This window comes from Sus scrofa, chromosome 7 (assembly GCF_000003025.6).
Source record: "Sus scrofa isolate TJ Tabasco breed Duroc chromosome 7, Sscrofa11.1, whole genome shotgun sequence".
Lineage (NCBI taxonomy): Eukaryota > Metazoa > Chordata > Mammalia > Artiodactyla > Suidae > Sus > Sus scrofa.
In genome coordinates this window covers 62,723,152-62,738,630 of record NC_010449.5, presented here as the reverse complement: position 1 = coordinate 62,738,630, position 15,479 = coordinate 62,723,152, and the positions used below count along the sequence as shown (strand labels likewise).

General features: G+C 32.4%; 1 protein-coding gene across 10 annotated transcripts in view; it reads left to right on the top strand.

Moving 5' to 3' along the window:
• Positions 1-15,479, top strand: part of MIPOL1 (mirror-image polydactyly 1) — a 278,917-nt gene that overhangs the window by 57,416 nt on the left and 206,022 nt on the right. For 8 of the 10 annotated variants that reach the window (XR_002345852.1, XM_021099133.1, XM_021099138.1 and 5 more), the window contains exon 2: positions 1,280-1,358. The exons of the other annotated variants lie outside the window; for them this stretch is intronic. Coding sequence is in view for 7 of the 8 variants with exons in the window: in XM_021099133.1 (XP_020954792.1) it covers positions 1,340-1,358 (19 nt within the window). In the remaining variant the exon portion in view is untranslated. The remainder of the gene's footprint in view (positions 1-1,279; positions 1,359-15,479) is intronic. 10 annotated transcript variants of the gene reach the window in all.

Sequence of the window (15,479 nt, the reverse complement as noted above, 5' to 3'; positions counted from 1 at the left end):
GCCCAGAAGAGGGCAGCATTTTACTATGCCAATCTCATAAAAAAATTAGCCCTGCTTAGACTGTCAATGTTTCTTGTAATTACTCCCAGTATATTTGTTGCTTGCTTATGAATTAACTTGCATTTATGGAACTAAATCATTCCAATCATTTAATTACACCTGAGGAGCTGAACTATAATTGCTTGCTTCCAACTAGGATCTGATATGGCTTGAGCAGTATTAATTTGGTGTTTACTTTTCTGAGTGCTAAAAGCATTAAAATGATTGTGCAATGGGATTACATTTTACTAATTGCTGGCATTCATTAGCTGGGTAAATGATGAGGAAGAGTGACTGTATATTGCAGAGGGATAAAATTATGGTTTTAAGTAGTATATTACTAAGCACATTAAGGCCTGTAAGACATGTTTTAAAATACTACAGAGGTTATTAAAGACTGTATTTTCTACATGTCTTGCTATATGAATCCCTTATTAAAAGACTGCAATTATTATTAACCTTTTTGGGCAATATGGAGGGAAATGGCTTCATTGACTGGAACATATTTCTTTGATATTAATAACTTCCTATATTTTCAACTAATCCAAAAGTAAATGAGAAACTTAGAAAAAGATTGCCAACTCCAGATCAACATATTTAGAGAAAATTGGAAAAGGAGAATCTTACTACAGCTTTATTTGAGGACTTTTTTAAGAACACAGAGTTCTTGCTGTGGGGTAAATCTAATTTTTTTCACTTTAAAAGCATATGAAAAAAAACCTTAGAGTTTTATCATGTTTATTATGAAAACAAGTGCAGGAGAGAAATACTGATAATTCCACAAGTTAATGATAATCTTTAAGAAAATAGAATAGCATTTTAAAATTACTTTTACAAAGTAATTGAAGTTTTTATGTGAAAATGTATATTCAAATCAATAAATTTAAATTTTTTTGTATAAATTTAGGACAAATAGAGTAAAATTTTTATTTTTCTTAGATTGTTGCAGTTATAGTTGGGAAAGACTTCAGTTAAATAAATGTTTCCCTGTCCAAAGGAGCAAGAATGTCTAGAAGCTTAACCTATATTGTATTCACTAAAATATAAGTGTGAATGCAAGAACTTTTTTTTTCTGAGAAGAAATATTTAATTTCACCTGTTGAAACACAGTAAATTGTCCCATTATAAATGTTTTAGAAAACCATTTATCCTGTAAATTCTCTGTTAAACAAAGTTAAGATTTAGGTGTGTTCTGATATATTGTTTTAAGTTTATTTATCTAGAGTTGGTTTTATTTTAGCTTCAAATCTTGGAGCAAAAACCAGAGACGTTGCCAGAGCAAACAAGAATAGGAGTACCCATGGAGGACTGGTCAAAAGGTAAGGACTTTTAAGGTATTAATACCAAACCCCAAGTGTTGTGCTCGTTTAAGCCAGTGAATGAGGTGTGTTTGTTCTAACCAGTATATTAGGCAGAGGCAGACAAGTACAAGCCCACACGTGCACGCGCGCGCTCACACACACACACACACACGGGAGGAGGCACACACAAAGAGACCCACATACTGCAAAAGAGATACAAAGAAAGACACATGGAAAAAGAGACACACAGAGGAAGAGATACTGACAAAAAAAAAGGAAAATAGACACACAAGGAGAGACAAAGAAACACACAAAGTGTTCAGGAGTTTGAGAGAATCTCTAGGAGAAAAATGCTTGCAGGGAAAGGAACAGAAAGGAGACAGGCACGGGAGGGAGATACTGACTCAAGGAGAAAGACACGGCCACACATACCAAGGCACACAGGCAGAGAAAGTCATGTAGCTACAGAAACACAAACTGAGACTCATGAAGAAGGAGAGATGCCAGCGTAAGAAACACGATGAAGCGGCAGGTATACAGTGAGAGATGAAGAGAAAAGAAACACACTGAGAGGGACACAGGCGTACAACAGACACTCAAAAAGAGACACACAGAGACAGGAGACACAAAGCAAAAAAGATATAGAAGCTATACACATATAGAGAGAGAAACATGTATACAGGAAGGGAGACACATTCACACAAATAGACCAAGACACACACAGGCACAGAGACACATGTAGAGATACATGCAAACCAAGGTACATCCAGAAAGAGACAGAAACGGAGTCAGAGGGGACCAGGGAGAGTCAGCCACAGAGACTAGAAGAGATGTGCAGTGGGAGACACAAAAGACACTTTGGAACAGAGACAGAGAGAGACATGAAAACAGAGAGTAATGCACACAGATATGCATAGGCAGAGGGAGAGAACAGAGACAGAAACAGTTTGAAAGATAGACTGCAAAGTGGCCTGAAAAAGGGAGAAGTGATGGATGGGTGGGTGGATGGATGGATGGATGGATAGGGAGATAGGTGGAGCATATCTGTCATGAATAGAGCAAGATAAAGAGCTATAAATAACAGGATTACAAAATACTAGGTTTTTAATTGAGGCCCCTTAAATTAAATCTGGATATAATTGCAAATCTGGAATCCTTGGGAAACATCATTCTGAATATAGTATTATTTGTAGTTGAAGCCTCAAAGCTTTATGTTCACTGTTTTTATTTCCTGTAAGTTTTATAATTTAAAAAATTACTCCCGAAACATCGCACACAATGCTCTCTCTCTTGATTCCCCCTCCTTCAGCAGGTCTCTTTCGTCACCATACATCAACCAAACCGTTCCTTTTTTCAGAAGGTTAAAGGCCATTTTGTGGGAATGTTCTATTATCATACTAAATAAGTTAATAGCTACACATTCTTTCGAAGTATAGAAGATGCTGTACCGAGTATACATTTTTTTTTTAAATTTCTGCATTTGTTTTTGATTTCACACTGTTGTTAATTTTCTTGTAGGTAATGCCCACCATTTGCAACATTTCTCTTATTTGTGATTCCAGGTTACTTGTTATGAGCTTAGAATCCAGTAACTGATTGAATAGTGTATAAAGGAATAGCAAGTAATACCTGGGTAAGGTAGTTAAAGGTTTTAAATGCAAAGTGAATAGCTTTAATGAGTGAATTTTGTGACACTTAATTTTGCTCTCCTCTTTCTATATACAGGTTTGTAATAAGGATACATTGGTGTGAGGCTAAAAACTGATTTGTTGTTGATTGTTTTTATTCACTTATGCAAATAAGCAAACACTCATTCCTTTGAAGAACTCAAAGCAGTTTTACTCAATTTATGTACAAAATAAGAAAAGAGGAAGTAAATAATGATGCCCCTCTTGCCAGTGCTCCCTATTCAGAGGTCACATTGCTATGACAGCTATGCTGTTTGAATTATAGACAAAAGGATCTTTAAGGAGCCAAAGGAATTATTTTTTAATATATCTAAAGAGTAGGGACTGTGGAGGAAATACTTCTTATAAATGTAAAACAACCAGGAGAGATTTTAAGGAAGGGGGCTACTGAAGCTCTAGGACACATATGGAAAGGAAGGTTTCATAGCTAAAGATATAGATGCTTAAATAGTTTGCAGAAGGCACAGACTGCAGTAGACGTGACTGAAACATCATTAAGAAAATTTGCATTTTTACAGACATTTTTTAAACATTGGAAATAGGAGTAAGGCATTCCTTTATATAAAAAGCCTATAAATGAAACATTATTAAGAAATAAACAGGTAAGTATAATATCTTTTGAGCTTTGTGATAACTGATGTTTAAACAGTAAAATCTCATAGTTATTTCTTTGATATCCAGGTTCATGGGATTTATCATAAAGCACAGATTGCTTCAAAGCACTATCATACACAAATTTGTTCTTGTAAATAGTTTTTAAAGTTAGCTTATTTTTAAAGAAATGGAGCTAATTAGAAACTTTTATTATACAAATATGCCTTTGTGTCATCTTACAAAACATTGCTGAACTATTTGATGCCAAAAAGTTTATGAGGAAATAATGTTAACAGACAAAATGATCTACATTTTTCTCTTTTTTTGTCATTATAGACAGTTTAGAAAAAGTAAAGCTGAAGTTAGTGAGTAGGATGAATGAAGATATCCACAAAATATGTTCAGATTTCTTTAGGTGGTTAAAAATACAGTCCTGAAAGAATGCAGTTTTAAGTTGATGGAAGCAATAGGTGGTTGAGTAAGCATGTGTTGCCAAGCAAACATTGGTAACATCTTCTGGCTTCTGAAGAAGTAAATGATGTATCATCCTTTCGTGAAAGTTCCTATTTTTCAGCGTTCCCCTCCCCCCGCCCTACTTTTTTAAGAAAAAAAAATGAAATGTCATAATCAAAGGACATATGTAAAGTTAATACTCAATCAGTTCTTATGTTATTGGTTGTTTAGCCCATTTTAGCATTTACTTAGGATTTACTTAACTATGTTAGAAAAAAGTCATGGGGCTTAGAAATCTCTTGTGAGTAATTATTTAGAATAGTATGATAAATTTCTGAATAGTTCTTAAATTTTAGTGGTTTTTATTAAATTAGAAATATGGTGTAGTTGTTTTATAGTGCATAGCAGGCCATTGGAAATAGCTTAAGCTAAGTATTTTTTTGAATAAACATGTCTGTCATAAATGTACATACCTACAATTACATAGGTAAAAATAAGGTCTGGATGCCAGTTAATGTTAGAATTTTGTGAAACTTATTTAAATTTAGAACCTTTAGGGGTCAGTGTTCCCTAAGAAAGGTTAAGGAAGGTTACTGTGCCTACCCAAAATTAAACATTAAGTCTGCTATGTTTTAAATATTTCTTATCAATTGAGGGTAGGAAATGATAAGAATCATACTGCTTGAGGAACTTTAAACAAAAACCTTTCAATTTTTCAGTTTGGGTTTCCTTAATATTATTTTAGCCTTATTATTTTAGTAAATTATATTTAGTGTGTGTTTTATACACAGAGTAGTTATTTTCACTTATGTATCATCTCATTTTAGATATGAATCATATGTTTTAAAACTCTTTACTTTTAAGTTTAGCATGTGGGCCTGATTCTAAATCATCATACTCATTTGAGATGAAAAACCACTTCTACAACTGTGTATGTTAATAGATGTCTTACATGATGCAGTTTATTGGAGGCTAGAAAATATTTTTTAAAAGTCTTATGCTGATTTTTAAAAAGCAACTATCCTCTTTATTTCTGCAATTATATTTTATCATGCTTTGGTCTTTCTATCAAACAAAATAAATGAGGACTAAAACTTAGCAAAAGCTAACTTTTAAGTGGTTTATTAGTGGTTTCTTCTTGAGTCAGAATGCTATTTATTTTTGCTTGGCATTTGGAACCTGTGTGCCACCATCAGCCTCTTTTAATATCAGTTCATTTATCTTTCTCTTTTCACAAAGTATGTATTCTTTTTATTTTTTACCTGCGTATTGTTCTGTAATTGAATTACATCTATAACTACTGCATGATTTGCAAGCATTTTATAAAAGTAAACATCTATAGAAACACTATAGAAAAACAACTAGAATGCTTTTAAACATCTTTGATCATATGACTAAAATAATAGAATCTCATATCATTTTCATAATGTATTTTGTTTTAAATCAGAGAGGAAGGAAATGGCAGCTTGCATAGAATGGACATCCATTTCCACCAGCAAGATAGCTGGTAGAAAAAAAAATTCACTTGACATTATGATTAGACACTTCTTGAAATTCAAGGTTTTCAAAATATCTGTATAATTACTAATTTCTGTGTTGAATTATGAGACTTGAATTACATTTAATAATTGACTTTCTGGTGAGGACTGGTATATTTTCCCTGAATGAGTAACGTAATTTGTTTTTATTTGTTAATTTCATTAAATTTTTTTTAATTTAAAGGTTGAGTGCACTGGAAAGCCAACAACACATTTAATAATTTCAGTAAAATGTTATACTAGAAAGAACATAGGTTTTGGAACTAGATAGACTTGGATTCTTAATCATTCAGTCTTCTGCTTACTACCTATTTGGACTTAGGTGTAAACTTCATAATTATTTTTAAGCCAGAGTTTTCTTGTGTATGGAATAGAGAGGTAATTCCATTAGGAGGGTTCTGAAGATTATGTAAAAGCCCTACTACAATACTACAACAGGATATGAGTTTATTTAATTTGGATTTCACATACCAGAGTAATTCTTTTCCATAATATGATGGTAATAATGGTTTATACAGATGCTTTAAAAAATAGATGGTTGACATACTTTACAGGGCCCAGATAAATGGTGTTGGTTGTTGTCATTGTTATTCCATCCCTATGTGAAAAGTAGGTCTATACGTTTCAAAAGTTTTAAGAAACAAATAATAGTATCTAAAATGGTTATTATTAGTTTTATAGAAGGTTTATTCTCTTAAAAATACACTCTTCGCAATATCATTAGAAATTTTTTTCAAAATAGTAAATAAAGCTTTTACTTAGTATATTTATATTTGATAGAATGTAAAATTGATAATATTTATTTAGGGTAAAATCTAACTTTGTATTATAATCTCAATTGCAATAAAATCTTCAAACTGGTGATATTACTTGATGTACCTTTTCCATTTGGCAAGTGTGAATTTAACAATGCATTTTTAATTTTCATTTTGCCGTAGAAGGGTTAAAAAAAGAGCATGTCAAGGTTTGCTTAAATTTAGTGCTTATCTTCATAGGACCTAACTAACTTAGAGCACTGGTAGTTTCTTACACATGACCATCCAAAGTATTTGAGAGAGTGGTTTTAGGACTGCTGGCAGCAAGCCAGTATGGATAGATTCATTTCCAGAGGAAATGCTAGGACTGTCCTTAAAAGCATCATTGAGGTTATACTTTTTTAGAAAATAATTAATTGTCTTATTTTTAAAAAGCTTGCAAAAATAAATGGAATTCTGCTGTCTTTATTTTTTAAGCTCAATATGAATGATTTTGTCACTACTCTTGGGCTCATTAGAAAAACTTAATGGAAAAAGAGAAGATGTTTATAAGAGCAACTTAGTCTTCTAACTTGTTATAAAGTTTGTTATAAACTATATTGTGAAGATTCATCATTTCTGATATGAGGAATTCATATTTATTAATTTATGCCATTTTATTTTTAACTTTTACTTTTTGGCAGTATTTAAATAGGCTTTATTTTGTAGAGCAGTTTTATGTTCACAGCAAAGTTGAGTGGAAAGTACCGAGTTCTCATTATACCCCTACTCCTCAACCCCATAGAAGCACAGCCTCCCCACTGCAGTGGTCCATTCACTACAGTTGATGAGCCTGGTACCCATAAATTTTTAATAAGGCAAAAGTTTGTGAGGTAATAGGAGACTTTTATTTGCTTGTTTTTACTACATTTAAAGTGTTTGAAATTCGTGTGGAATTCTTGCTGCGCCTTGGTCCTTCATTTTATAGAAATGACAATTACTGAAAAGAATAGGCATGAAGAATGATGTCTTTTTTCAGTAGACCACTTCACCTCCATTTCTGTACTATTGGTATGATCTTTTCTTTGTGCAACCTATTTCTTTGATTTATGAAAATACAGCCCTTTTTAATAAGCAGGCTCTTTCAACTTTATTTGTGGCCCCAAATTATGAGGTTTTTTTTTTTTTTAATAGAAAAAACGACTTGAATTTTGCGAATTTTTTTGCTTTGTTTTAAGTTCTCCATTCTTAAGAGTCTGTGCCCTTTGATAAAAGTCCTCATTCATTTCTGGTTATGGCCCTTTCATGCCATAGCACTTGTGTCACACACTATTATGACTCAAATCTTCTCAAGATAATATATTATTGAATCTTTAATTTTCTAGAAATTATAATTTCAGGGTATCATATTTAAGATGATTATCATGGTCTCCATAGTGACTGTATTTGTCACTTTTAGCAAGATTACTGTAAAGTCCTGAATGTGCATTGGCATTTTGTTGATTTTATAGATCTGAATCAATATACAACAGTGTATAAGCCGAATTTATGGCCATTTGCACACTTGTTCAGGTTGACTGGCTGTAGATTAGAACTGAAGTGACTACATTTACTACATTTACTCATTATTTTTGGTTGTAAATAAATCTGGTAGCTGAAGGAAAAATTTGAGAGTTTAGTACATGTATGTATGTTTGTTTTAATCACAAAAGCCTGTTATGTGGGACATTATTATTTTGGGAGGAGAAATTTCAGATACAAATTTTCTTTGTGTTTTGCCGTTTGTATTTTTGGGTTTTTTGGGGGGGTGGAAAAGAAAATTTAGAACAAATCAGGCTATAAAATTTCAAAATTGGTTGCATCGATTATTTCATAGACTGAAATATTAAATTAAGAATATTCTAATCTGTAGCTTTTTGGTAAACTTGATAATCTTTTGCCAGATAGTAAAATTGTGCTGACCAGATATAAGGTAGAAGACATTATTTTAGAAAATCTTATTTTGACTTTCATTTTTTATCTTTTGAGTGATTTTAGTCTTCATATATTGAAACTTTTTGGTACTTTAAAATCATGATGCTGGTAGATTAAAAAGTAAAAGTGATTAGTTCATATTGATAAAATTGTACTTGTATAGATACTGAATATGTTAGTTTTTGCTAATTAAATATTTTTTAAATTAAAAATGAAATCCTTTTGAATAGTTTCACTGGCGGTACTTTAGGTAATTTGGTGTACTATAAAATAGTAGCATTTGTTGATTTTTGAGTATTTTTGTATAGAAATATAATCAAATTTAAGCACAAGATACCCTTATTTCCTTCTTAAATTAATATCTTGGTTTTAAAATTTTTACCCCCTCAGTTCAAAATTTTTAGATTAATGTTGGTCCATAACAGGTTAGGACAGGTAGGGTTTAGCTTGTTTCCTTGAACCAACAACATCTACTGGAGGAAATACATAGGAAAAGACAGAACAAATACATAGTCCCGAAGGATTTAGGCTTGTGTATAAATTCTAACATTACAGATATGAAATATAGAATTTTCTGTATCCTTTCCATAGATTAAAGTAAGTATAAAGAATTTACAATTCAGAAGAATTCTTAATTTAAATAGATTAGATGGTTTTTGAATCTAGATGAAGAAACCGAATGTTGCAGAATTTGGAGTCTCCGAAGCCTTTTTATTCAAGTGTTTTTAAGAGTTTTAAATTTAAAAAAGTAATGATTTCAGTTCAGCAAGTCTGATTTTTTTGCTTTCAGAAACCTTCACTGCCTATAATCAATTAGTGTATTATAAGACCAAGGCAATGCTGCATTAGTCCAGGTAAGAAGAGCAAAGACAAAACAAAAATTTTCATTAAAAAGGAAGTCCTTGATCTCCTGAGAACGCTGTAGAGACTAGCATCAGACTTCCTCTGCATTTTTAATAGGCTGTTGGTCTCTAATATGTTCTATAACGGCCCTTTATTACTTTTTTCTTTTGTAAAATTCTCTTGTCTCTCTCCAAAGTCATTTAAAATGAACACATTATAATTTTTTTTAAAACTTTTCTCAGGCTTTTTTCTCTCGGGTATTTAATGCTTTTTTTTAGAAGTTAAAAAGTGCTAACTCTAACAAGGAGTGCAGCTGACTAACAAGGCATCAGTATAGTAGTCACAGTTGATTAATAAAATGGGAGCATCTACCTTTTCCTTTTTTGCTTTTATTCCCTCCCCCTTTTCCCACCAGAAACAAATGATGAATTTGAATAAAACACACATCATTTGCATGGGAAGTTATGTAATGATGCCATATAGAGTATAATGATTTCCTAAAACCTTGTATTTAAAGTAACCTGAATTACAATGAGAGATAAACAGAATATTTACCCATCCCTTATGAGCTGCTGCTGATATGTAAATTTATTCTTCTACTTTGCACAAATATACTTTTGAGCTACTGCTTAAACACTTTGAGGTCCTTAGTCAAACAGTTTTAATGATGCCTCCAATATTATGAAAGTGTGACATTTGATGAATGTCTCATATAGTTTTGATATCTAGGCACATGTCAACAAAAAAAATTGAACATTGGTTTGTCATGCAACACCTAGATAATTTATAATTTTACTGTTTATATCCATCTTGACATTTTTTATCTGCCAAAGGCAGGTTTCATTTGGAATCTTAATCTGAGATTTATTTGGTGGATCTGGAAATCATAGCTAAGGTTCCCACAGGAAATGGTCCATCTACCAACAGATTAAATGGCAGTCCTGCAGTTGTTAGGGGAGCTCTGCATTTAACACACATGCATACTCATTCAGTCAGCACTGGGGAGAAAAATTAAAGTAGTAACCCAGGTTTAGGAACAATGTAGCTAAAAAGTCCCATATTTGCTGAATGACAAAGGGTTATATAGCAGCATTTCATTTTATTATTCGTGCTTGAATTTCTTGTTTGCTCTGTTGAGTCTGCTGACGAATACTAATAAATGCCTGCAACAATCCAGACGAGAGATGCCTGGCAACAAAGCTATGCAGTGGACCTCCCTGATCTTCTCCAGTTCACAACCTGACCTTTTGAAAAATTGGCTGGGCTAAGCTGCAGAATTTGGGTGTAATGGTTATTGTTAACTCCAGCTTTAGGATTTATTAATTTGTGTGATCAAGACTTACCTATACTTCAAAGTTTCAAAAGACCAAACACAATCATCCATCCATTAGAACTAACATTGTGTTTCAGTGATTTCCACTTAGTATCTGACTGGTGATTCTTCTGTTTTGTTTTCCAAATCTAAAAATGTTCGTAAATAAAATAAAGGACCTATATAAAAAAAATCTTTTTTTTCCTCTTTACAGTTGTTATTGGAAAAGTTACCTTCTATAATGTCTGTAAATGATTTATAGAATTGTTGAATTCATAGAGAATTGGTATGTTCATACTTAAAAATATTTAATTATGAAACCTATTTTACTTGCAATGGTAGAAATTTAATACGTAGTTCATTCATATTTTAATTACTTTATATAAATTATTCTTAGAGGAAAAATTGAGAAGTTAAAAAGGTTAGAAATATATAGTAAGTAGGCAAATAATTCCATATCACTGGGGAAAAAAGAATAATGATTACTATTGCACTAGTTAATCAAATTTTAGAATAGTTTTCACAATCATTTTAGCCTAAATAATATTTGTAATGGTTTAAATAGGGCGATAAAATTTTTGCAAAGATTTAATTTATGTGATATGCTCATAAGTTAATTAGGTAACATAAACTTTAGGGATTACAGTAATATACTCTGTTCATGCTCTTCAGGTAGTGAAAGATGTTAAAATTTAGAAGCTGAAACATAAGAGAACTTAGTTCTTGCACAGAAATCTGTGTTGAATGAATATTGATGTGTTTATGACTATTTCAGACTTGATGAGACAGACACTTAAAAATTTGGTGTAGTACAACCCCTTTAGATAGCTTTTTTATAATAAAACATAAAATTTCACTAAAGTGATTTACATGACTAGCTAGCGGATAATTTGAATCACGGTATACTAAATCGTTGAATTGTCTTAATCAAAGATGAAATAGCCTTACCAGTTCTTTTGAACATGTTTGTCTAGAGATATAACCAGGTATGAGAATGTAAAAGATATAGTTTATTTTGAATTCATATCCAAATGAATGCATGATGTTCACAGGTTCATGCTTTTCCAGCTTTATAAGCTCTTATAAAGCCTTATTTCAAAGTCTTATCCAGCCTTTTCCCATCACATGTTTTTGACTTCCCTGTAATATATGTAATAGACCTTATTAGAATCACATAAAACTCTATATCTTTGCTTTTCAGCGTAACAGCCAATGACTACATGTGGTTTTGGACACTTGAAATATGAGCAGTGAGAATACAAAACAATGACAATGGAAGTTATAGTTCTTTTTTCTTCTTCTTCTTATGTCTATTCAAACCAAAAAATAAGTTGAAAAATCCCTAAGAGAGTATATAGTTTCCAGATAACAAGGTTGCATTTTTTGAGCCAAGGATCCAAAAGTTACCTAATTTCCTGTCACCCCTAAATTAGAATCTCTGAATGATAAGTACCTGTGTTCTACTAGCTACAATCCTGTTACTATCTAATATCATGTGCCAGTATAGAGGTGTTCAAATGTCACAGAAACATGCTATTTTTTATTTTCCTGCTATGGGATTGAATTTATACAAATACTCTTCTCTTTCTATGACATTGAATTTTCTTTCAGGATCTTTCCCAAATGTCAGGATTTCTGAATTTTTAACTCCTGTTTACTACTTTTGTAATATGTTAGTTTTATAACCTGATATAAACTTTATTAAACCATCATATATTAACTACAAGTTTTAAACTTAAGTGTTTTCTCTTCATTGTATGTCTCGCATCAAGCGGGTAGCATTTTATTTATTTTCTACATTTATATCTTATGATATTTTAATAAGAATTTTTTTCTCACTGTGTTTTATTCTAATTATATTTTAATGAGAAAATGTTTTGCTTTTAGCAAAGTAGATATTTGCAAAAATAGGTAACATTGGTTGTATATTTTGTGCTGACACTTTCCCAAGAGATTATATAACAATTTAATTCTCATAACAACCTTTGGAGGTAGGTGGTATTATTATGTACTTTTTATTGTTAAGAGGTTTCCATTGATGAGCGGTTTAGTAGTTTGGTAAAGGTCGTACCACTATGTGGTCAAGCTAGAATTCAAACTCCACAGTCTGTCTTCTAAGCCCATGCCCTGTGATTCTGACTGGAAACTATAAATACATTGGCATTCTACTTTGAAGGTCTAAACTTTGCTCTCGTACACACTCATATTAAGTGCAACTACTATAATGTGGCAGAAGTTTCTGATATTTTTCTTATATGTTTGGAGAGAGAAAAGCCTATATATGCATCTCTGTGGAAAACTATCCACCCCCCCCACACATAAAAGGAGACAAATAATCAGAAATATTTAATAAAGGAAATAAAGAGTATTTGTACACACATACAGATAGATAACCTACATGTAACTTAGTTAAGGAACTGGTAGAAGTTATTAGGAGCCACTAGCTGATACTGTGTTGAACTCATGTTTGTTTAGAAAAATTCGTAACCATTGGAAAAAAGACATCTTCTGTCTAAAATGTGGGACTAGTATAGTAATTCCGTCATCAAATCTAATTTACACATATTTAGAAAAAAATGTAATATTATTTTGATGTTCTTACGTAATGTGATGATAATATACAAAAGAAAGAAGCAACAAATTGAGGTTTTGTTCTTTTTATATTTATGAAATTGCATGCCGCATTGTAAATAATAACCTTTCCAAAAAAAGAAGATAGAGTTTAAAGAAATGGTGACCAATTATGTCAGAGAGTACAAAAACAAATTGCTTTCTTTATGGTTTGTTTTAGATATAAGTTCCCCTAAGTAGCACCTGCATCTGATGGAGCAAGAGATCCATTTATCTGAATGTACTTGCCTATAAGTACTTCCATTCCTCTTCGTCTTTTCTGCCACTGAGCTCTCAGGTAGCTGAGATGTTGCTATTCTGAGTAACCCCTGTAGGATCCCTAGAGACAATTCTAGCTCAACCACTCTGAAGAAACTGCTCTGTAAACAGTATTGACCCCCCAGGGGACCATCAAATCCGTTTACACAGATACCAGTTGTCACAAACTATTTACAAAGCCAGACAGAAAAGAATTTCCCAGCCTCTAAGAATGCCTATTTGATTCTAGCTACCTCTTCACTTCTGTATAGTAGTTGTGAAGTAACAGTTATTTCTAGCCATGAGTCATGATTTCTTGATGATTTCTTGGATAGTATCAATTTATCTGAATATATTATACATTAATATATAATTGTCTAGAGAATTGAACTTAAAGGGTATCCTATAGCTTTTTTCCCCCTAGGTTAGGAAATAGTATAATGCTGTTAATTTTCAGTACTAATACCTCCAGCAGTAAAAAAAGAATTTGTTAGGTCATGAAAATGATCCATTGGAAACAGTATGAATGTCACTGGAAAGATACAGGGTCTTTAAAGCATATAATGCAGCTGGCCTAGGCACATGTATTAAGTATTAAGGTTTTTAAAAAATCTTTACTAAATCCACCCACTTTTCTGAGATGAATAAACTGTCCCTAGCAATAGCAGTAGGTGGCATGTGAGGAATACCAGGTAATAATTTTCCATAAAATCATTATCAAATGATCACAGGATTAGTTTGTATCAGCAACAGCATTAGATAGTAATAGCAAAAATTGGGAAATATATTTGAAGTGGTCAGAATTCGTACTTCTAAATAATACAGTGTGCCCACAGAAGAGCAAATAAAGTAAATAAAGGAGTTGATAGTTGTCATAAAATTTTTTCTTGTTATTTGAAGAAAAAAGTTAGATTTCATAGATTTATGAATTATGAAGAAGAGTTTGACAGTTTATTCTCTAAATTCATGTGGAAAATGAATGAAAATAGTGTTGTCATAATGATGGAACAATTAACAATGATGTTGATTCAACATTGAAGCATTTTAATAAAGAATGTTACAGAGAATAGTCACATTTCAAACTATATGAGAGAAAGAGAAATCAATAAAATAGTTTTAGTTTCAAGCTTTCAACTGTCTAGAAATGAGTTTGAGTCAGAAGTGAATTGTTCTTTTAAACATTTGTCTAATTTTTTTGGCTGCCCCACAGCATATGGAGCTCCTGGGCCAGGGATCAGATCCAAGCCACAGACATGACCTAAGTCACAGCTGCAACAACACTAGGTCCTTAACCCACCGTGCTGGGCTGGGGATGGAACCTGCTTCCCAGTGCTCCCAAGATGCCACTGATCCCATTGTACCACAGCAGGAACTCCTATTTTATCTTTCTAATTGAATAGTATACAAAATAGACCCATAACTTCACTTTTTATTGCATTTTATTGACATGTTTATATTGCTTTCTTGGTTTTGTTGTTGTTGTTGTTGTTGTTTTGGCTTTTTAGGGCCATACCGTTGATATGTGGAAGTTGCCAGGCTAGGGGACGAATTGGCCTACACTGGAGCTACAGCTACCGGCCTACGCCACAGCCACAGCAGTGCCAGATCCAAACTATATCTGTAACCTATACCACAGCTCACAGCAACACCAGATCCCCAATCCGCTGAGCGAGGCCAGGGGTCAAATCCTCATCCTCATGGATACTAGTTGGATTTGTTTCCACTGTGTCACAACAGGAACTCTTATATGTTTATATTTCTAATGCAATTATTTTCTAAGTGATAGGACAACACAACATCTCAACTAAAGAAAGCTTTTAGTAGTGTCATCCTGTTACTGCTTTGTAAAAATCTTCTGGCGCTTGAGAGGTTAGGAAAAATAACAATACTGAATTAGAGTCACTTCTCTTGGTTGGAGAAGGTGCTAACTTAGAAATTAAATTTAAGGTGAGCTTTGAATAAGATAAAGGAAATTTGGCAAAATGCAGTATAATGGAGCAGTATCTTAAAACTTGAAACGTCAAAGTGCATCATCCCTTGTAACTTATTCTCAAATGTTTCAGAAAAAATTGTATATGTATATATAGAATGAATGATTCTATAAGCGTGTTAAAACATTAACATTTGAAAAATCT